General features: G+C 41.2%; 2 protein-coding genes across 3 annotated transcripts in view; one reads left to right on the forward strand and one right to left on the reverse strand.

The window, feature by feature from the left end:
- atp2b2 (ATPase plasma membrane Ca2+ transporting 2) overlaps positions 1-24,678 on the reverse strand; it is a 168,013-nt gene that overhangs the window by 123,711 nt on the left and 19,624 nt on the right. Inside the window, exon 1 of one of the 2 annotated variants that reach the window (XM_075461388.1) lies at positions 14,277-14,294. The exons of the other annotated variant lie outside the window; for it this stretch is intronic. The gene's annotated coding sequence lies outside the window, so the exon portion shown is untranslated. Of the gene's footprint in view, positions 1-14,276; positions 14,295-24,678 lie in introns of those variants that run through there. 2 annotated transcript variants of the gene reach the window in all.
- LOC142376931 (SCAN domain-containing protein 3-like) lies at positions 18,821-20,482 on the forward strand. Its single transcript, XM_075460641.1, has 3 exons — positions 18,821-19,234; positions 19,387-19,686; positions 19,898-20,482. The coding sequence occupies exons 1-3, from the start codon at positions 18,821-18,823 to the stop codon at positions 20,480-20,482; spliced, it is 1,299 nt and encodes a 432-aa protein (XP_075316756.1).

Consider the following 24,678-nt stretch of genomic DNA (forward strand, 5'->3'; position numbering starts at 1 on the left):
GGATAACTGTGGCAATTCTAGAGCTAATACATGCAAAACGAGCGCTGACCTTCGGGGATGCGTGCATTTATCAGACCCAAAACCCATGCGGGGTGCCTCTCGGGGTGCCGTGGCCGCTTTGGTGACTGATAACCTCGAGCCGTTTCTCAGGCTACTTCTCCCTCTAGAGAGGGAGCCTGAGAAACGGCTACCACATCCAAGGAAGGCAGCAGGCGCGCAAATTACCCACTCCCGACTCGGGGAGCCGGTAGTGACGAAAAATAACAATACAGGACTCTTTAAATCCTTTAACGGGGATCAATTGAAGGGCAAGTCTGGTGCCAGCAGCCGCGGTAATTCCAGCTCCAATAGCGTATCTTAAAGTTGCTGCAGTTAAAAAGCTCGTAGTTGGATCTCGTGATCGAGCTGACGGTCCGCCGCGAGGCGAGCTACCGTCTGTCCCAGCCCCTGCCTCTCGGCGCCCCCTCGATGCTCTTAGCTGAGTGTCCCGCTGGGTCCGAAGCGTTTACTTTGAAAAAATTAGAGTGTTCAAAGCAGGGCGTGGCGCCGTGGTAAGGGCAGAGGACCACTGGCGCCGCACTTTATTGATTTTTGGCGATTGAAAAAAAAAAAAAATGTATATATATATATATATATATATATATATATATATATATATATAAATAAATAAATAAATAATCTCGATATTGCAAAATTACTCATCGTCAAAACAACATTCATGATAATTTCGCAAACGATACATATCGCCCACCCCTAGTTTCAGCAGATCTACTTATGTAATTGTTGATATTCCGGTTGCCTTTTTCTATCACTGCTGCACTTTGCTGTTATAAATAGCAGCGTGTTTGTTAACAGTTCAGCGAAGGGCTCTAGCATTTAGTAGTATACGCCACATATGTGGGAGTATACCACATAATGACAACATCCACAGCCATACAGGCCAAAATACATAGTTTGAAACTTACAATTTGAGTGAACTCCTAAAGATGACACTTGATATTTTCTCCTGGCTAATGACTAAACATGGTGGCCAGTAACTGCCCTAGATTAATCATCTTATGACTATTTATGCGCTCATTTAATTGCTGCTAACATTTTGCAATATCCCGTGTTTGTGTACAGGAAAACAAAATGTCAGAAATTGTGAAGAAAAAAAAAAGATCCAATGATGAAAAGATTTGATTTAACTTCCCATCAAGGAAGATAAAAGAAAGTCACATTCTATAGCCAAAAGCCACCCAGTAACAAACGATGGAGTGAAAGGAAACAAGACAGGTTTGGAAATGGAGGGATTTGGAGGACAGACAGCCTGGGCTACATGTTAACCAGAGAGATTTATTACACAAATATCACAGACTGGTGCTATTTAGGAAAAATGCATACACACAAGCTGTGCTTCTTTCACTCCTTATTCCTTGTGATCAGAATAAATTCACTAGTGTATTTACCTGATACATAGAGAGCATAACTTTCTCACTCACTGGTTTGCTACTGCAGAGCTTTAGCCCACCTCTCTCACGGTCACACCAAGGGCATCCACTCTCTTGAAAGACTACAGGACAGCTTGTCACACAAGAGAGGAGAGGAGAGGCACCCTTTCTGATGTTACACATTCATACAGAAACAAAAAGTATATGTATAGGGATGATTATGAGCAATTCAGCATTAAAGGAAAAAGGGTAAACATGAAAATCCATTATATCATTAAAAAAAGAAGAAGAAATGGTGCAGATAGATGGACAGAGAAGGTAAAAAGGGAAGGCAGTTATAAGTGGATGGAGAGGGCAGGACATTGCCTAGTAATGGAGATGAGATGTTAATGGGCCTGCTAGTGATGCACTGCAGCAAACTGAGGGAAGAAGGAGAAAGCAGAAGATGAAAGGGAGGTGTTAAAGGACATGAGAAAACACCGGCTGAAGAGAGCAAGAAGGAATTGAAAGGTAAAAGAAGAGGAAGAGGGTAAGAAGAAATGGCAAGGAAGACATAACCCTATAGAAAATGAGTGGAGAGAATAGGAGAAAGGAATGGAAGAGGGAGGATGTTGAGTTTTGAATGAGGAGGCAGATGATGTAGTAAAATGATCTTTGAATGAAGTGATACTGATTTCTCTGATGACTCTATAATGATCTTAATAGAAGTTTCAAAGTCCTCACTTTTTTTCTCACCAAAGCAGCTTTGAGTTTCACACATCCCTAAATCAAAGGCTGTTGTATCTTCTGGCCACACTGAAATTGAGATATAAAAGTCTCCTACCTCATTGAATACTTATATTCATCTGTTAAACAGATTTATATGAATACCCAACACATAGTATAATGGGATTTTGCTTAACAGAATAATTTCAATAAAAGATTGAATTGAGACAAAAACAGGTATGGGGTAAAAATCAAATACTAACCAGCAGCATAAGGTATAACACTTCTGAAGGAATGGCTGTCTGCCACCTAAATAAGCAACCCCCAAATACATGTAAGATAACTTTTGCTTCTCAACAGAGAACATCACCAAGAAAACAGCAAAGTGTTACAAACAGTTTTGTAATATTGATGCATGTCAGCCTGTAGTCTATCCTCCTATTTGTTTGGTGTGTTAGTCCATGTATGAGGACGAATACTAGAAAAAAGCCAGTACATCATCAGAGGTGACTAGCTACTTTGTCAGAGCAAGATCGACCTGATAGAATTTCTAAGTGTTAAATGCAACCTGCAAAGGAAATGGTAAAATAGTGTCTTCAGTGAACTTAGTTTATGGATTATTTTGTCACTGTAAACTTTCACTCAACTCTAGGTTTAGTTATATATCGATATTGGCTTTGAGTGAAATTTAAGTTTCCAAATATGGATATTTTGGTAGAAAAAAAGATATGTATAAAAGAGGAGATTGCCTTTTTGCAAGTCATGCAATATATGAAATGGGAAATAGGGGACATTTTTCAGAAAAGTGCAAAGTCTCTACCAACTGAATGCCAAAATGCATATGTAAGCTAAATACATGTATTTTACATTCTTCATGATGATAAACAGCACGTAATATTATAAATTGTCATGGGAATCCCATGGTGTGACACCCCTTTCGTGTCCTTGTGAAACCAGAACATTTCAAACATCAACGAGCAGCTTCAAGAGAAGGCAAATACTAAAGGAGGCTAAACTGCATTCTGAGTAAGTTCACGGTAAAGGATGTGTATTTAGCATATACTATGAAGGATGTAAGTCTATCCCAGGGGTCGGAAACCTTAACAACTCAAAGAGCCATTTGGACCCATTTCACACATAAAAGAAAACACCGGGAGCCACAAAACCCTTTCGACATCTAAAATGAAGATAATAACACTGCATTTATATTTTTTTTACCTTTATGCTACGTATAAAAAAAACTATAGTGTGTTGCAATTATGAAATCAATGAACTGCTACAAAGAAAAACCTTTTATTTCTGCAACAAACATGTTTGCATTTTTCAAATAAAAAGCCGAACTTAAACAAATCCATCCGGATATTTTTCAACGAAAGCTGCAAGTTTATGCTGGAAATGTCTGGGAATGTCTGCCAATTTCTCACCACATATTAAGCATACTGGTCTCCCCACTAGTAGCATTAAATGTTCCGTTTTCTTCAGAAACTTTTCTTTTCTTGGATTTGTCCATGATTGGCCTAAAATTGGTCAAAAAAGCTCAATAAATCCCATGCTGGCAGGTGTCGTACGTCAGAGGTTGTGACGCATAGTTTGAGCGACAAAAGATTAAACACGTTTTATTTGAATGTTACAAGATCACCATAATCTTCAAATTTATAATTATATAAAAAAAACAACTAACAAACTGAAATAAAAAAATATTCATATTAAATACTAAATTAAATTAAATTATTTTCCAAAGCCACAGGGAGCCGCAGCAGAGGGATGAAAGAGTCACACGTGTCTCCGGAGGCGCGGGTTGCTAAGTGCCAAAGTGCCATAAAAGAGGGCAAAAGAAGGAGGGCAAATGAGTGTGTGAAGAAATGGGGTAAAAAGAAAAATGGAACAAAAGGAAAAAACATGGTTTAGATAAGTTGGCAGATCAAAGGCTGGCAAAACCAAGATGAGAATATATAGAAAAAAAGAAAAGGAATAGAAAAAAGGGAAAACATAGGGGGGTGAATAAATGCTCCGTATCAGTCATCACATCTGCACACATTGGTGAGCAACAACATGAGATGTGCAGTACAGTAGAAAAAGAATAAGAAAAAAATGGATTTAAAGAAGGATAGATCAATGAGAGATCACATAACTGTGGGAATCAAATGAAAGGAACAGATAAGTGGGTAATAAGAGATGGACATGGATGATCTGTAGTAAGGCAGCACAGAGGGAGGTTTAGGTCTAATTTGTTTTGTTATTTAAAGGGATTTCTTAAAGCTTCAGGGCCTGTTCTACCATAAACAGTGCAAATGATTATACTATAACTTTGTGGTAGAACATCATGTTTTGAAAATGAGACATTTCTCATAATATAGTACGCCTTGTTATTTTGATGAACTATAAAAAACAATTTTTCTCCCACAAAGGAATTTTTCATTTTACGTTAATGTCACACAAAGTACAACTCGTCAAGACAATACATCATACATTGGGTCAAAAAAATCTTCCCTGAAATGAAGCTGAATCTTGTTGTATGGCCAATAATTTTGTCTCTTACTTATGTCTATCTTGTATGAATGAAAACAGATTTACCTGAAACAACAAACCTGATAATCTACATTGGTTCATTCAACAACAAACATAAAATGAGTTCATCCCACACAATTAACTCTTTCGGTGCCATTGACGTCTATAGACGTCAATTAAAAAAAAACGTTCACTGCCAAAGACGTCTATAGACGTCAATTGCGTTTTTTAACGGAGCGGGCTGGGGGACAATCTAGTGGAGTTCGTCACTAAATCTTAGGCTTGTAAACACTAAACAGAGAATATACTGGCAAAATTACCCGCTAGGTGGCAGCAGTGCCATTATGCACAAAAAAAAAAGAGCTCGTTTTCTCCATTTTTTGGGTCAAACAGCTGTTTTTGGTGAAACCAACCTATGTTCTACTGTCTATTACTAAAGGACTGAAAATGGTAGAAACAAACTTTTTTTTCCTGATGAAAGAAGAGAGTCTACTCTTTCTTTTGGTAATTTCGGTGTGTACATAGTCATAAGACACACTTTTCTGTGGGTCTTGGAAAATCAGTCAAAATACTGAAAAACACTTGGCAGTATGGGTGTCTCGGCACTGAAAATGGCTGGCAGCCAATGAGTTAATACAGCCCTTAAAAATGAAAACAATAAATATTTTATTAACTCTAGCCGATCATGTCGACCACACCCAGTCATACTAATTTGATTAAACAGAATTACATACTGCAGAAAGAAGGCAAGATTACTGTGTGGAAATTTTGTCCATGTTTTTTTGTATCAGTTCATTCAACAAGTTATTATTTTAAGTAATATTTTAAGTTTGCATACAAACAACAAGAATGAACTATTTACCAAAAATTAACTTAAAGGGGAACTCCGGGGCATTTGAAGCGCGTTTCCATTGCTAGAGGTTGTCAAATACTGATAGTAGGACACAGAGAGGTGCAAATCTGCGCTCCCTGTGTGGAGATCGCGCTGTTCGCACAGCGTGTCATGCGAGGCTAATACGTGGTGGCTAAGGGGCAACTGCTAACCCTTCCACGTAAAACAACAACTTGCACACAGCAGAAACGTCACACCACTTTATAAACCATCCGACAATAAAGTCACAAGCCTTACCATCAAAACCAAATGCATGGTTCTCACATTACTGGCATGGGGACGTTACAAAACAACTTTATAAACAGCATGTAACTCACCGGCTGGTTGTAGGCTCGCGCATGTGAAAGCCCAAAAGAGTCGATGGACGATAATCCCATATACAAAACAATTATATTCTCTAGAAAAACTGCGTTCAAGTATTTAAAACATTACAACAATATTGCTGGGCATGTATTGTTGTAATGTTGACAACCTCTAGCAATGGAAACGCGCTTCAAATGCCCCGGAGTTCTAGCCTGGCTGACGCGTCCACAATCTCGATGAGATGGTGGTCTGGGAACTAGGTGTGCATTTTCTCGTATTTGAGGCGTGGTTTACGAATGCCTAGAGCCGTTTATTGGGCGCTACGAATGTCTATCAAATGACGTCAGGTTCTTCCCATGCTGCTTTGCGCGCGATTCATAGCCAATTGTATCACTTATACCAGATGACGACAGAAATTCGACGAGGAAGAAGAAAAAAATGGAAAATAAAAGTAAACTTGCGCTCTAAGCTACTTAAATTGACAACAAAGTAGGCCTATATGCTATATTCTACATGAATTTTTATGTTGTAGAGTTGTGAATTTATTTTAATAATGGAGAAATTGAGCAGCCTTGCTTTGTTGTCTACAGTAGTAGATCAACCCTCATCTTACTTTGAAGCTCCCAGCTCCCAGAAGTGACGTCAACGAAGCTTTAGCAGCAGAAAAGCTATCAGGCTTGTGTTGATGATAATAATAAACTCCTGGACTATGTACAAACTTCCAAATGCATCGTTTTGTGAGTACAGACCATATTTGTACAACTGTAGAAGTTTGGTGTCATGACATGTGATTTTAGTGTGGTAATTTTGGAGATACTGCCAGGGTCCGTTAGTGCTTGTACTAAGCTATTCGGGATAACTCGGTAACTCAGCTGATGTTCAGCCAATATCGGAAAAACTTCGGGTGGGCTACTTGGCTGGATGTCACGGTTCAAATGACCCTAGGGTGAATCTACTCCGAAACACTTTCTAAGGCTGCATTGAACGGTAACGTTGTGTCCGCTGTCATGTTGGATTAACGCTCTACAAGCTTCGGTGTAGCGCATAGACGTCGTCATCGTCTTGCTGCCCCCCCCCCCCGTTCTGTGATTGGTTCCCAAACTCTAGCAAAAATAAGGGCGGTGGTTTCCAGGCTGACTTTGCAGTGAGAATGAAAAAAAAGATTTTTTTTTAAATATTTCAATTTAAACAATAAACGATGTGCCCTCTATGACTAATTATACATGCAGAAAAAGAACGATAAAAACAGCATTACATATTTCAGTTAATTTACCCTACACAAAACTGATTTTACATTCAGAAGAAAACAACGCACAAATTAAATGTAATCAGAAAAGAAAACTAATGACATTTTGCATCATTGATTAGTTTTAATGTCACCACAGAATTTTTATTTTTTTATGGTGAAGGACAAGGTTCCTCAGGAGTACAGAACATTTCACTCACACTCAATATTCAAAAGATGTCAGGTTCCAGTTAATTGCAAAGGGCCTTGTGGGATATGGACCTGCAGTTTCTCTGAAAGGCCTTTTTCTACATACACACAAAAGGGTTGTACTGCACCACTTGCAGTTTCCAAAGACAGTGCATTCAAATGGCTTCTCATTTAACACGCCAACACAGTACCACTGTCTTTTCCACCTTATTGAAGTTACTTCAGATAATGAGTCTGAAAAAGGTTGTAAGATGGATTTTTGTCATTAGAGAGGCAAGGCTGAACAGACACTTGCAGCTGTGTTTTAAAATGACACGTTAACATTGTATCTTATTTGTAATCTCTACATGCTGTGCGCTTACATTGAATTACAGTATCTGCAGCTGAGGTTGGCAGGTTCTCCGCTGCTGTGCAGGAGAAATCAATTGGGCTGAACATAAGCATCTTTTCATAGTAAACAACCTGTCAATACATTTTTAAAAGTTTACTTGGGCAGCTGTAACTTCTCCCCAAAGATAGAGCAGATTAATGTGTGGAGTTGCTTAATTTATGTTGACTTCACTTATTTGGCTCACACGTCAGTCGCTTTCAATGAGCTGCACATGTATAGTTTAGTTTCTGAGAGTTACAATCGCTTTAATTCTGCAATTTGAATAATTATATTAAAATGGAGTGAATGGCAGTTCCTCCTTTTACACTGTGGGTTTGCATCTAGATCTGTCAGCAGCATGTTGACAGAGCCATATGAAACCTAAATGGCTTCTAATCTTCCACCAAGCCAACACACTGCTACAGTTCTTTGTACTTTGATGAAGGTGCAGGTCACCAGTGTAGTTTGCAGGTCATACTACTGTTGCCATCATGAGTGTCTCATGTTTGTCTTCTTATTCCCACAGAAGTTGGGCCAAAATGGCACTCCTTCTTTCATTTACCTTATAAACTGTGCAACCATTTCATGTCACATTTCCACAACTTATCCTCATCATTAACATAGGACTGTGATTTCACAGAAGTGTCTGAGTTTGAGCCGTTGCTTGTTTTTTCAAGGAAGCATAAAGTGTGGAGCAGAGCGAGAGAACAATGAGCTGCTAACTGGATGGACATAGACAGCTGACAAACCGTGCAGTTTCAATTGTTACCACCCACTCTGTGACAACTGTGGGACATGGTGGTGTTAACTCTCCAGCCTCTCACTCACAAATGACACACACACAGGAATATATTCTAACTCTCTCTTGGTGTTCCAAAATAAGTATAAGACTATGATTTAACAACAAAAAATAAATAAATCAGACATAATATCTCATCACAAAATGCAACATTAAAACTGGTTTCATGCTTGTGACAGCCACAGTTCTGTGCTGTGAGTCTGTGTTCAGCCGCTAGTGGGGGTGGGGGGGGGGGGGTTGTATGTCTCTGCATTGGTGCAACTTGTCTGTCAGCAGAGGTGGCAAAGATAGAAAATATGGCGTAGAGGCTATCACAAATGAGTATGTAGTTGCGTAATGAATCTATTATCTATTAGTATCTATCCATTTATGTTGTTTTTCACAACCTTATACTAGAATACTATAAGTACAGACAATAGACTAGAAACCACCACAAGTTACAAGCCAATCGACTCTTGTTTAACAAACTGAAATATATTGGAACGTGATGAGTTTCAAACAACCATAGCACACTTAAGGTTTATATCAATTGCTGTTGTAGTATGATACATTACTATAGGACGAGTGACTATACAATAACTTTGGTATTATGTGCTATTCAATATTGCACATGCATGCAGTGCAGATGAACACTCACATTTGTCAGGAAGTATGAGAAAATGCAGGTGGAGATTGTAAGCTTGTTTTCCTAGCTTTACTTAACCCATTGACGCCGGATGTTGCGTAGCGCAACATTGCCCCTAGTGCCGGTTGTTGCATAACGCAACATTGTCCCTAACGCCGGTAGCTGCATAACGCAACATTGTTCATTTATCATTATTTTCAAGACGCATGCAGCATGTAATGCACAATAATTGGTTCAAACAAACAACAAAAGTTTACCCATACACCGGGGCTGAAGGTGCCAATATCTGAAGATGCAAGTCCTTTAGATGTGTTCTCGCATATTTTCACTGATGAAGTTTGGGATATGTTGGTGACACAGACAAACTTATATGCGGATCAGGCGCGCGGCCACACACCATCCAACTCGAAGTGGAGCCCGGTGTCAAAGCAGGAGATGAAATCTTTCACCGGTCTCTGCCTAACTTTTGGAATAATCAAACTACCAACTCGCCGGGATTACTGGAGGCAGAGCAAGTGGCTGTATCAGACAAATGTCGCCCGAGTGATGGCACAAGATCATTTCGACATGATCTGGAGGTAATTATTTATTCTTGCGCTTCATTCTGACAACTTCTCATTCTTATTTGAGTGGCGTTGCCCTTATGTCAAAAAAAAGAGAGCCCGGTGCGAATTACTGCAGTATGACAACTATGATGTTTTAGAAGTCGTGTCACTGAAGTATACAGTATAACTGCACAATACAAGATATATTGCAGGGGTTTTTTTTATCATTCATTATTATTGCTGATATTATTATTTTGCAATGACGTCTCTGTCATGGCCAGTAATGTAGCTGAAGTGGTGCCTACTACTACTACTACTACTAATAGTAATAATAATAATAATAATGATGATTATGATTTAGTTATAGTATAGTAACAGTATAGTAATAGTAGTATAATAAATAGCAGCATTGGGTATTATCCTGAATCATAAAGCAAAACTACATGAACCAAATGTCCAAGATTGATAAAAAAAAAAAAGTAATACAATCCAGCCAGTGTTTCAGAGGCTGAGATATTGAATTTTTCTTAGGTGTTTTCAATGAATTGTTTTTAGTTCAAAAAACCCTCAGGCATTGGGGACCTTTTCTAAAAACTGGCTTAGGCATTGAGCAGCCTTTTTTGCAGGTGCTTTAGGCGCCAATGGGTTAAGCAGTGTTACTCGTACTAGGAATCAGTTTGGACTATGGGATGTTTTCCAAGGCAGGAGTAAGAAGTCCCCTTAACTGGTGATTCCCCACTGGATAAAATGGCCAAACAGGTCCCGGGAAATTGTTGCTTTTTCCGCTCTGGTAGTGCAGTGTGCTCTGATGCATATTTTAATTAAAAAAAAAAAAGAATGTGAGGACTTCTGTGGTGGATTCAACGATAGACCATGTAAATCGACAAAACTAAAAACAATGAATAACTATGGGAGTTTTGATATGACGACACCTATTTTTAAAAATTTTAAAAATTCCTAACTTCTTAGTGACTTTGGATAAAAGCATCTGCTAAATGACTAAATAAAAAGTTAAATAATCTAAATGAAACTCCCATTTAAACTTGCTAAAGGGAAAGTTGGAAGATGCTCATTGCATTTTCTTTTTTAAATGACAAAATCCCCCTTTTCTGTGCAGTTCAGAAGCTTTTCCTTTCCCTCTTCTGCTACTCCCTAACCTGTCAGGTCCTTATGTCTTTCTTCCATTCTTACCCCGTTTCTCCTTGTAGCTGCAATCATTACAAGAGGCTAGTTAACCTAGTCAAAAAAAACACACAGAGGCAACTGGCCTTTTTAAAAAAATGTCTTGGTTGATTCAGCAGGGAAAGTCATACTGTGCTTAAAATCAACAAATTCCTTTAGCTCCACTAGAAACAAAGACAGCTGGTATGTTTATGTGCAGTCGCTCCACTAAGTGAGCACAAGCATTTAGGTAGCTCCTCACTATGTTCAGTCCAGAACTATTCTTTGGTGCACTGAGTGCGTGGGTTCATTGATTGTATCTCTCCCCTGGCACTTTAATGGTCGAGGTACACTTGTCTCTGAACCGAACATTAGCATGGTCAAGTTATTTCCTCTCAGGGGCTATTTCCACTGACCAATAAGGGATTTTTCCGTTCACTCCTTCAAACTTGTGTAAGAAACGGCAAGCTGGGTTTTTCCATTATTTCGCATACACTCTGTAGTGACACAGAGAGCAAAAGGTGTCTGTCCTCTAGTGTAAAATAAGATAGTTGTATATTCTTTCTTGTGTCCTCCCCAAACCTAACCAATACCACACACTCATGCTGTTTGCACTGTCATTAATGTACAGAACACATCCCCTGGAGTGAAAGTGGTTAAAAGTTATTGTGGATTCAAAAGTCTCTGTTATGTTTTAGAACTAACCTCTGAAGTGTACATTCATCGAGAGAGTACTAAGTTATTTTACACATTGTCCACATCAAGTCTTTTTTAGTTGACTAAATCTCTTTGACATGGGGGTAGGAAAGGTAAAGCAAAATGATTTAGAACTAAAGAGTTAGGATGAGAAAAAACTGGGAGTAGGCAGGGATAATCTTAGTGAAGCATCAGGCAGCTGTTTCATATGCAGTAAGGGACAAGAAGATGACTTATTCACAGGTAAGTCTAAACACATGCAGACTCTGGTAATTGGTGTCAGGAAAACTTGCCTGTCAGTCCACATGAATGTAGTAGTGCATTTTTATACTCAGGCCCCAAACTTTACCCACTTTTTGCCACCTACACCTATTCCTCAGGTGTATTCTGTGATCCCCTGAAGTTTTCTCACTTCTTAAATTGCACTCTTTGGTCATTAACCAATGACACCTCAGGTTACGCAAGACAGGGTGGAGGATGAAGGAATCCTAAAATAAAAATTCTATACAATCAAGTATTTCAAGTGCTTCCTTGGTCAAATGCCACTTTGGAAAAATTTTGATAAATCAACAATTTCCAATAATCTCATAAAACCCAGCATTTTTTTTTTTTCAAATAAAATTCCTGTTGCAATAATGGATTCCCTCCTGCAGTGTATTCCATGATTAAAGTATAAAAAGACACTATGCGACAAAATTAGAAAATCTTTGCTCAGAATAAAAAGCAACATGATGTCTCCTTAAAGGCCAGAATACAGCAGGTGAGCAATGTAGGTAACAAATGAACGAGGCGCGATACAGCTAATCACACTGGTACTCTCTGTACAAGATAATATTGAACTATATGGAACTATAATGAGAGGCAGCGTCTTCAGTTATCCCCCTCTGTCTCAGCTGCCAGTTTCAGTTCAGGAAGTAGGCACCCTCTAAACCTTTAAGATTGGGCTTAAAACTTTCCTTTTCAACAAGGCCTATAATTAGGGAAGGCTCAGGTGATCCTGAAACATCCCATAGTTATGATGCTATAGCCTAGACTGCTGGGGGACCTCTAATAATGCACATTTCTTCACTCTCTCTTTACTCTCCATGAACATATGATATTATTGTTGTCATTACTTGTGTTTCTCTTTCTCAGAGATAGAGCTTGTTGTTCCCTCTTTCCTGTCCTCTCAACCCCCAGCTGGTTGAGGCAGATGGCCGCCCTCCCTGAATCTGGTTCTGCCAGAGGTTTCTTCCTGTTAAAAGAGAGTTTTTTCTTTCCACAGACACCTCCTGCATGCTCGGGACAGAAGATTGGATCAAATACAAGTTTTGGAGTAATCTGTTGGTTTGTTTAGCTAGGCATTTTTTTTCCAAAATGGCTTTGGACTAATTTGGAATTTAATGAATTGGAATCGATTGGATTACAATAATCTTTTTCTGTGTCTTGGGATGACATCTGTTGTGATTTGGCGCTATATAAATAAAACTGAATTTAATTGAACTGCAAGGTTCCAGGTTCAACTCCCGGCTGGGGCCTTTCTGTGTGGAGTTTACATGTTCTCCCCGTGTATGCGTGGGTTCTCTCCGGGTACTCCGGCTTCCTCCCACTGTCCAAAAACATGCATGTTAGGTTAATTGTCTCTAAAATTGTGCCTAGGAGTGAATGTAAGTGTGTGTGGTTGTCTCGTTTGTCTCTGTGTGGCCCTGTGATGGACTGGCGGCCTGTCCAGGGTGTACCCCGCCTCTCGCCCGATGACCGCTCCAGCCCCCCCGCGACCCGACCGACGGATTCAGCAGGTATAGAAAATGGATGGAATTGAACTGCTGCAGAAACTACATGCAACATTTAATTCCTCAAAAATTTTTTGATTTTGTTAAAAATTTTAAAAAAAGGGACACATTTTTGTCATTCAAGTTTAGCAAAAAAAAAGAAAGAAAAGAAAAAAGACATCGGCCAAAGCTCATCACCATGAGCATAACTGTTCATACTATCAGCTCCATTGAGCCCTTTCACATTTATACAAATGTATGTGACTATGTGAGAGTACATTCAAGACATTAGCAGGAGACTTTCCACTCTCTTCAAGCTGCAGAGGTTTTGGCACGAGTCTCGTCTCTCCAGATGTTCCCACCATTCTATCTCTCTCTCTTTTTTTTCTTTAACATCTGCCCACTCTCTGAATTAGCATTTTCAAGGACAAGAAACTCCCATTTAAAATGTTCTGGTCTTCCTGTGTCAAATGCAAGCATAACTGTTGCCCAAATCCCACCTGCTTCCTTATCTCAGTATCCGATGAGTAAGAGAAAAGATAGATAAAATGCTCATTTATACATGTGCAAATAAAAACAAAACAAAGACAGCAGCTCTTTCATAAGGACCTGACACGGTTTGTTGTTGTTGTTTTTCCATAGAATAAATTAAGTTTAGTGTTTGTCACTGTGCTAAACGCAAAGCCTCCTGTTTAAACCTGACCACTGACCTTATAGTCCAAACAGTACAGCTCCTTAAACACACACAAAAACACTTAATACCACTCTGTTCTCACCGTTTTGAACAACAAATAAAAAACTAATATACAAGTGTCCACACCACCTTCTTTGAGTGTTCATTATTGAACCAATTCAAAGGCAGTCACTCACAGTGAAGTTTAGGGTAACCACAGCAAATACAGAATATTTAAAGGTCCACCAAAATAAAAAATACCACACAACATGCCAAGTCTACTGTAACTGCTTCCCACTAATCCCCTTTTGTTCTCCCTAAAGAGGAAAAACCAGTCTCTCAAATTCAACAGAAAGGCTATTGTTGTAAAGGGATTTACTTACACTGAAGGAGAGGATAGTGCTGCCGATACTTGCTAGAGCTTTTCCAGATATCCCTTTTGGTGCTGATGATAGTTGTTGCAGGGTGGCCTGTCCAAGACTACATATAACCTAGAGTGCCTGTAGCAGGAGCACAGAGCAGGCCGAACCAGGCTTTTCCATGCGGCATGGTCAGTGTATTTGCTATAAACAAACTCATTCTGAACAGCTGAAAAGCTGCACAGCACAGAAAAGTACAAGAACAAGAAGCTTCACACTAGGACTCTGTCCCTAGAATAAATGAAGGGAGGGAGGAAGTCTGAGGGAGAGATGGAGGAAGAGAGAGAGGGAGGCAGTGAGGGAGAGTAAGGGTGTTGTGTAAATTTAGGACCTGCTAGCATGGCCACTTATGAGAAAACACACAGACTCTCGCCAAAATTTGTGACAATGTTTGTGAATATCATCAAAATTCTAGTAAAGAAGAATTTTCTTAAGTCTCAGAATTCAGCCGTCTTCACTCACCAATCACCTTCCTCTGTATTTAAACTCCTGGCTTCATTCACTCTTACTCAGATCCTCTGTTCTCTTCAGGTCGGCCTCCTGTGTTGCTGTTGCTGCTTGGTTTTGTTTCCCCAGTTCATTCTTGTCCCTGTCATTTTTGTCAGTTCCTGGGTTTTGTTTTTTAGTGTCCTTTTGGAAAATGGTTAACTTGCTTTGCCCCGCCTTTTGTAATAAAAATAGTTTTCTTTTTATTTAACCTCCTAGCTTCCGATTTGTGTCTGCACCTGGGTTCTGCTTCCTCATCACCTCCGACACGTGACAAAAATAGACTTGAAAAACATGCATGTTAGGTTGAAGTGATTCTAAATGGACCCCTGAAGTGAGTGTGAGCATGTTTCTGATTTGACTGGCAACTTGTGCAGGATGTATCCTGCCTCTTGCCTGTTGGCAGCTACGATAGGCTCCAACCCTGCCCTGTGACCTTGAATTTGATAAAGGTCTCTACTGTCAAGTTGCTCTGAAAAAATTTTTGCACTTTTCCAATTCAAATATATCTCTTCAGCCATCTATTTCACAATTGTCCAAGAAGTTAGTTTTCTTCTGTGTTCCTTTCAGCCCCTGCAGATGGGCATTTTTTCTCAGCATAGATGGACAGAAGGGGAGTCCTCCAAAACCTAACAAAGCATACCCTGTAGATGATGCTACATGTGGATACAATGTTGACTGGTTGAAAGTTAGCTCAAGCACAGAGCAGCTGGAAACAGCCAATTCATAATAAAGGGAACTATGTGTCAATAATGATAAAAACCAAAGGTAAAAGCACAGGTGAAAAGAAGAACAGGCTGCAAAGCCACAACTCAATAAGCAGGCAAAACTATGTTTAGACCTTGAGATGCAGTTAAAAAAAATCATCATATTCTTTCATTCTTTTCATGGGAAAAACTGTGATGCACATTAACAGAAATATTAAATGTCAGTCTTTTAAGGGGTAATATTTGACTCCAGAAACCTGTGTCCCACTTGAGCAGCAGCAACTAAAACAAACAAAACCGAAAGTGAAACTTTCAAACAGCTCATAAATCTGTCTTGAGTGAAATTGGTCAATTTTTCGGTCACTTTGGAGCTAAACTGGTTGAGCAGGCACTCCATGTACAGAGGATTAAGTTCTTGTTCCAGATGACCTGGGTTTGAGTGCAAATGTCATGTTACTTTCTCTCCCCACTTTCTTGCCTCTTTCGCAATGTTTGATAATCAAAGTTACTATTGCCTGACACAATCTTTAGGGGAAAGAAAAATTGGAATATTTGTGCTCTCTTTTTAGAAGTTATCCAACTGAAGAAGGTACAATATTCTGCATAGGAAAAGCAAGAACTTTGCTGTAAAAAGATGTACTTGCATCTTTGTCCACATTTGTGCTTGTTGTTGTGCACAGTTCCCAGAGGTCGATGAGAGGTAGATGTTTGCTGCTATTTCTAGGTTTAATATACTGTATACTTGAATTAAGGATTGAAGCCTGTTTTGTTCATTTTGGAAATACCCCAATGACAAAAAATTCTTCAATTAAAGTCAAATAAAAGTTTTTGTTTCTTTTTCATTTTCTCTCTGTCCTCTGAAAATAGTGAGTCACAGAAATGAGCTGCAGAAAAAGCATTTGGCCTTGTAAACAAGAGGGAGCAACAAGGAAAATTCAAGTCTTGTTGGACAATTCCCCCTCATCTATGTGTGAGCCTGTGCATTCAAGAATGTCATACTCTGTTACTTGTGCACTGAGACTATTTTCAACAAACTTGACACAAAACCGTATGTATGCACATGCAAATACACAACTCTACACACATGCACACACAAATAGTGCTTTAAGTCTTAAAAGAAGAAAATGACACACGAGGCAGAGTGGAGGTCTTCCCATGCCCCCCCTGCCCTTTCTGTTGGACTTGGACATCTCCCACAGGCTGAGCTGTAAATAGACAGTACCCCTCAAAACCGTCATACACACACATTCACAGAACACAAGTTAGAGTGTGTGCACACAAATGCACAAACACACAAAAACAGAACTATACTTAGATGCCTACTCAAGCCTGCCCCCATGTACTCAAACTGCCTCCTCCCACAGTGAAATGGGGCACATCATCTTGATTTTTTCAACAGAGGAAGCCACATCTTCCTTCTGACTGCATGATGATTACAGGTAGAATGCCTGATAGTTTTCAAGTACAACAACAGGATAGTTTTGCATAAACTAACCCGATTACATAGTATGGCACCATAGGGCTGACTTCACCACATGCACTACTGCTAGCAAGCTCATGATATATTTGTAGCTATTAAAGTCCAAAACGATGACAGTAATATTTCATGATATGCAGGGAGCAGGGCATGAATTTCAGCATGGGATCATAAATAATGTACACAATTTCACAAAATACCACAAACCCTTACAGTGTCAAAATTTTTTATTGTTCAGCCAACATATGTAACAAAAACAGAAAGAATGTACGTAAATGCAGCAAATCAAACCATCTTCTATTCATCCTGGCATAAGCATCATTCAGCCTAAGTGTCTGAGGCTCCAGGCCTTCAGGCAAGAAGGGTATGTTTTGGTTTGTCAGCATTTCTTTCAAGCAGCTTACTTATCAAGGCAGAAAAAGTGATTGTTGGCATCGAGCTACAGCTCAGCAGTGTTGTGGATACGAAGGAAGCCAACGCGGTGCAGGTAAGGCTGGACGAGGTAGAGAACACTTTGTGTCATGTTACTTTAACAGCAGATGAAAGCTGAGAGGGCTGTTGCTTCATCTACAAGAAAGTTGAGGAAGGCGCAAGCTTTTCTTAGCGAGCTAGTATGGCTCACATTAATAATCCTTTACATGTAGTTATAGCTGTGTAAGAAAGACTAGAATCTCAAATTCAAATAAAACAGCTCACAAAAAACAACTTGAAAATGCTAAAAAGTATTTCCAAATAGTATAAAAAGTTAAACTTTTTCAAGACGCAGTGTTGATTCATTCATATAATGGTTAAGCTTGATATTGAAATAAGAGAGAGGGAAGCCCTAAAAAGAAAGAGATGACCTCAAAAATAAGACAGAAAAAGCAACAACAATTACATTATTGTATATAGTTAAGAGAAATCTTCAAGTTGAAGAAAAGTGACAAGAAAAATACAATATCGGGTAAGAATATGACAGCTGAAGACCTGTAGTTAAGGTTACAATTACAAATTTTTCAAAATTGGGAGAATTTCTTAGGTGTAGCTAAAATAGAATTAAAAGATGAGCATACATTCACATTGGCTTTTAGATAGCTTGACATCTGATCAAATCCCTACAGTGAAAAAAAACCCTGCTTACTTCATTAGTTATGCAGGACCAAACAGGGAAACTTAGACAGAAGCTTGCTGCCTACAGGAAGTCAGAGGCACTGAAGAAAATGTTTTTTGTGCTCCAAGTTCGGGTTGATGTTATAGTGCAGTGATTCTCAACCGGGGGTCCGCGGACCCCTAGTGGTCCGTGGTGAAATTGCAAGGGGTCCGTGAAAAGGGGTCCATGAAAATAAAACAAATCTTTAAAAAGATCCTATGACATTTATTGTTAAAGTTACTGTGTGCCGCTGTCGATACAAAGTTAACAGGATCTGCATCCCTTTCCAATTATGAGCCTCCTAGTGGGCATACACCATTCATTTCTTAATAATGCTTTTATTGTGAAATATTTGCAGGAAGCTTGTGTGGTAAAACTCGTAAGCTTGCAAGGTTCGAGTTCGCGCTTGAAATTAAGCTGATGTAAAAAAAAATAACGGAGATAATAACAGAGACGGACTTTGATGATAAAATAGAAACAAAGAAGAAGAAGAAAAAGAAAAAGACGACTTGACAACATGGAGAGGTGGCTCAAATTAAAAGAAAGACCGCTCGCTTCGGACAAAGCGCCACCAGAAAAGAAAAAGAAAACGGACAACAAAAAGAGACTTTATAAAGAGGAATACATCATATTTGGATTTACAGCAACTGATTCGGACCCTCAGCAGCCTCTGTGTTTTTTATGTGGAGAGGTACTCTCAAATCACGCCATGAAACCGGCACACATGCAGAGGCATCTGAGCACCAGGCACCCATCGTCAGTGGGCAAGACCGCGGACTTTTTCACGCGGAAATTGTCAGAGTTCAAGGGGGCGCAAAATCACATGCGTGCCGCGAGTCAGACATCAGCAACTTCCCTTCAAGCTTCCTACCAGGTAGCTTTGCTTATCGCCAAAGCTAAAAAGCCATATACAATAGCTGAGGAGCTAATTGCACCAGCTGCAGCTATCCTAGCTGAGACCATGGTGGATAAAAAAGCCGCAGATGCAATCCGATCAGTACCGCTGTCGAAAGACACTGTATGCCGCAGGGTGGATGAAATGGCGGGCGACATTGTCCAGCAGGTGACCGACAAACTTGAAACAGCGGGATCTTTTGCTATACAGTTAGACGAGTCTACTGATGTGAGTGGAGAAGCCCATTGGTCATGTTTGCTCGTTTCAAAGATGACATGGTCAACGATATAGTTGAACACATCGTCCTCTGCAAGCCGCTACCTGAAAAAACCACGGGTGAGGACATTTTTAATTTGATTGACTGTTTTTTCACGGAGCAGGAGTTGGACTGGAAGCAGTGCTCGCACGTATGCACTGACGGGGCGGCGGCCATGACAGGTCGGCACCGCGGACTTGTCGCGCGCATCAGACAGGTGAACCCCGACATCCAAAGCATGCACTGCATAATTCACAGAGAAGCGTTGGCTTCCAAACGCATGAGCCCAGAACTGAACAGTGTTTTGACAGACGCTGTGAAAGTCATAAACTTCATTAAATCTCGAACTCTCAATGCAAGACTGTTCCACAAGCTGTGCGAGGAAACGGGCAGTGACCATCATCAACTGCTCCTACATACAGATGTACGTTGGCTATCGAGGGGAAAAGCACTACAGAGACTATTCGAACTGAGAGAGCAGGTGCATGATTTTCTCTCAGAGCATGGACATCCCCTGGCTGCTAAACTTGAAGACCAGACCTGGTTGGCTCACCTGGCTTACCTCACTGATGTTTTTTTGCCATCTGAATGAGTTGAACACAAGCTTGCAAGGTAATGACAAAACTGTTCTTCAGATGTATGATAAAGTTTCAGCATTCATGAAGAAAACTGACCTCTGGTTGAGAAGGTGTGACAAGGGGGATGTCAGTAATTTCCCTCAGCTTAACTCTTGGATAGCTGACATGACACTGAACAAGAAGCAGAACATCCTAAAAACTGTAAAAATGCACCTGGCCAAACTGACAGCTGAGTTTGAATCCCACTTTCCAGACATTGAGGACAAGTCACCTACACTTGACTGGATACGCAGGCCGTTCATGCACAGCTGCATGGATACAGCACCAGAGCAACTCCATGAGAGCCTCATTGACCTATCTTCAGACAGTGGCTTCAGACTGAAGTTTTCAGAAACCTCACTGACACAGTTTTGGTGCTGTGTGGAGAAGGAGTACCCAGAGCTTGCAAAAGAGGCTCTCTACCACTTGCAGCCATTTGGGTCGACATACTTGTGTGAGGTCACTTTCTCAGCTCTAACACACATAAAGACTAAACAGAGAAACAGACTTCAACTGGAGAGGAGTATCATTACAGCTGTTGCCACTATTCAACCCAGGTTACAGAAACTCATGAGTGGCAGACAAGTCCAAGTGTCTCACTAACTGTTACACAGCGCACCTCACCACACCACACCCAAGTGACACAACAAAAGAAATGAGGATGCTTTGCTTTGATAGCGCGCACACACACACACACACACACACACACACACACCATCTGCCTCTACTGATAAAACTAAGACTTAATTCTATGATATTCATTGAGATTTCATACTTATGTATGTTTTTTGTTGTAGAGTGCGTAAAAAATAGTTTTATGACATTCATGTTCCTGAAAGCTACTGTATAAATAATTTTGTTGTTTTTTTTACCATATCTGAAAGTTAAAGTTCAGAAGATGCTGCATAAATGTTTTCTTACATGTGATATTTCTGGAAATGGCATGCTGTTGTGTTACTTATGATTTTTTTGGAAGTTGCTATAGAAAGCTCATATTTGGCTCAAAGAGTGAATAAATGCCAAAATGCAATGTAAAATACAGTTTCTGCTGTTTCTATCAAATCGCACCCCACCCTCCAGATTGGGCGGGGGGTGGGGGGTCCTCGGGGTTGATCAAAAATATGCAGGGGGTCCAGGACCCCAAAAAGGTTGAGAACCACTGTTATAGTGAACGACTTATAGTGGTACCCATTATCATATGATGGTATCATTACATGATGATTACATGAAAATATGATAAAGGCTGCAGTGGATAGTATCTGAATTAAACCTGGAAACAAAAAGCATTTGAAATTATATCTGTTACAATGGATATTGTTTATAATTCAATTCTATAAAAAGGGTGGCGTTTACATAGGGGCAATGGTTTGAAATTCAAATGAAGACTGCCCTAATAACGAATAGCATGCTCCAAATACTGAACATTTTGTTATGTTTATTTCTATTTCGTACCGTGTGTTTAAAATCTCAGCATCTAATTGGTCTGCTCCATCTGCATTTCACTGTAACAAAACTCAGACATGTTCAGGCATAAAAGTGTCCATATGTGCACTTGGCAACAGGACACCCTAGGCCGCAGCTCTTTGTGGTTGTATCGTCGGACTTGCGGCCATATGTCCTGGACACTCAGGTGAAGAGAGGGGCCGGAGCTGTCAACTGATCACCACCTGGTGGTGAGTTGGCTCCGCTGGTTGGGGAGGAAGCTGGTCAGACCTGGCAGGCCCAAACTTTTTGTGAGGGTCTGCTGGGAACATCTGGCGGAATCCCCTGTCAGAAGGAGTTTCAACTCCCACCTCCGGCAGAGCTTGGGTGGGGGACATTGAGCCTGATGGGCCATGTTTCCGTGCCTCCATTGTTGAGGCGGCCGACCGGAAGTGTGGCCGTAAGGTGGTCGGTGCCTGTCGTGGCGGCAATCTGGTGGACACCAGTGGTGAGGGAAGCCGTCAAGCTGAAGAGGGAGTCCTATCGGACCTTTTTGGCCAGTGGGACTCTGGAAGCAGCTGATGGGTACCGACAGGCCAAGCGGAACGCAGCCTCTGCAGTTGCTGATGCAAAAACTCGGGCTTGGGAGGAGTTCGGGGAGGCCATGGAGAATGATTTCCGGACGGCCTCGAAGAGTTTCTGGTCCACCATCCGGCGGCTCAGGGGGGGGGAAGCGGTGCACCGTCAATACCGTGTATGGTGAGGACGGGGCTCTGCTGACCTCATCTAGGGACGACATGAGTCGGTGGGGGGAATAGGGCCTCCTCAATCCTACCGACACACCTTCCGATGAGGAAGTAGAGTTGGGGAGCTCGGACGTGGGGCCTCCCATTTCTGGGGCTGAGGTTGCCGAGGTGGTCAAAAAACTCCTTGGTGGCAAGGCCCCGGGGGTGGATGAGGTCCATCCCGAGTTCCTCGAGGCTCTGGATGTGGTAGGGCTGTCTTGGTTGACACGCCTCTGCAGCATCGCGTGGACATCGGGGGCAGTGCCTCTGGACTGGCAGATCGGGGTGGTGGTCCCCCTCTTTAAAAAAGGGGGACCGGAGGGTGTGTTCCAACTATAGGGGATCACACTCCTCAGCCTCCCTGGTAAGGTCTATTCGGGCGTACTGGAGAGGAGGATCCGCCGGATAACCAAATCTTGGATTCAGGAGGTACAGTGTGGTATTCGTCCTGGCCGTGGAACAGTAGACCAGTAGATATACTCATGTACAAAGGGTGTGTACGCACAAAATAGTGGCGTACGCACCTTTTCACGTCAACGATCAGATGTATCAAGAGTGAAATGACCATGGAAATGTGCGGTGCCTCACGCCAACTTCAGGGCTGGCGTACGCACTTTTCTACAGCTGTTGATTCTTTGGCGACACCTAAGGTGATGTTGGGAAACTGTTATATGAAATAAATGTGAAAACAATTAGTCCTCAGACAGTGATGTGCACATTTGAGATACATGAACAATTAATACTGATAAACAATTAACACACCCATGTGTCTGCAATTACACGAGTGGATATAAAAGCATGCGCAAATTGGTGCAATGCATACCATTAAAAACAATGGCTGCTTTAGCGGTATTAGAAGACTTTGCAAATGGTGCATTTCGAAGAGAGCGTGTTTTCTCAAGACAGAGAGGATTTGGTGGCACATGATGGTGACTGACTCATTAGCCATTTTGAGGGAAATCCTCCTGGAACTGTGCGCAGAGCTGCGGCTGGCGTTGGAGCGCAACACAGCGAGGAGCCATGCGCTGCCTGTGCTCACAGGTGATGTGCACACTGGAGTTCCTATAGCAACCGGGGCATTCCAGAGGGAGCTGGCCAACCGATTGGGACTGTGCCAGTCTACCCTGACCCGAGCCATGCCAGCCGTGTGGGACAGAATTATCCGCATCTCAGCCACGTATATCAAATTCCCATACAATGAAGTTGCACAGGCCAACATTAAAGCTCAATTTGAAGCGAGAGCCGGTTTTGTAATCGGAGCTATCGACTGCACACACATTGCTATAAAAGCGCCATCCCATGATGAATTTATATGTTAACAGGAAACATTTTCATTCGATCGATGTACAGATCATATGTGATGGGTAAATGCAATTAACCAACATTGTGCAGGGCTCCAGAGTGTGACCAATTTGGTCGCACATGCGACCTATTTTCTCAATGGTGCGCCTAAAAAAAAATCTCAGGTTGCACAGGTGCAACCACCCGTTCGAGGGAAAAAAAAAAAGGTCTACGCGACTCTGAAAGTCTCCCTGTGGTTCAACAACAGACACACGTTAGACCCATATCGTGGTCTAAACCAATCAGAGATAGTGAAGGGCGGGACCCCCCTCTGATTGGCCCGTGTACGTTTGAACACGTGCTTGCTAGAGATGCTTAACTCGAATCTTTTGGGCAATCCGGGCTGATCGGATCATTTCAAGGAGGGGATTCGAGTTGTACGGATCACTTGAATCACTTATTAAAAAAAAAAAAAAAAAAAAAACTTTCTGCCGTTTAGTGGCTATGCGCCTTGCCTTTTTTTTTGTCCCATTTATCAATTCATTTTGATAAATCAAAGAGCAGCCTACGGCTACAAGTTCATTAATTTATTTTTGTCAAGTAATAATTCAATGCCATTTTATCTGAAAGTCAGACACAACAGCTAGTGTGTGCATTTACACAGCGACAAATGTGGTAGCATTAGGTGAGGCAATGCTGAGTTTAGACCTACAAGTAAACAACATGGAATGATCTTGCCCTCCCCTATATCACTAAATGATTATTTTTCAACGACTGTACAAGATGCATGAAGCCACGCTAACCGAGCCTGTAGCGAGGTACAGAGGCTTCAGCATTTAGATGGGTTGACGACAATCCTTGCTGCCGGCAGAATCAAAACTTAAAAAGATCCGAGTTGGCAGGGATTCCCTACTTGCCCGTCTGACCGCTGAATCGCTGGCTCTGGGTGACTCAGCGGTCAGACGGGCAAGTAGCGAATCCATGCCAACTCGGATCTTTTTAAGTTTTGATTCTGCCGCGTGACTCGACTGGCCGTGAGTCACCCAGAGCCAGCATGATTCGCCAGACTCAGGCACCCGCTTCCTTGACACAGAAACAACTCAATATACGATCTGACCGAGCAAGGATCCGTCATGAAGTGGCGCTGGCTTAACTAGAGAAAAAAATGCAACGGTACGAAGTTGGAACATAAGTCGTGTTTTTATAGAATAATAAGAGCCGAGCACGAGCAGAGTGAGCCGTTCGAGCGAGCAGTTACGAGTCAGCGGGGATTCGTCCCTCACTGTAAGTAACGGACGGATCGCAAGTCAG

This window comes from Odontesthes bonariensis, chromosome 3, assembly GCF_027942865.1.
Source record: "Odontesthes bonariensis isolate fOdoBon6 chromosome 3, fOdoBon6.hap1, whole genome shotgun sequence".
NCBI classification, from domain to species: domain Eukaryota; kingdom Metazoa; phylum Chordata; class Actinopteri; order Atheriniformes; family Atherinopsidae; genus Odontesthes; species Odontesthes bonariensis.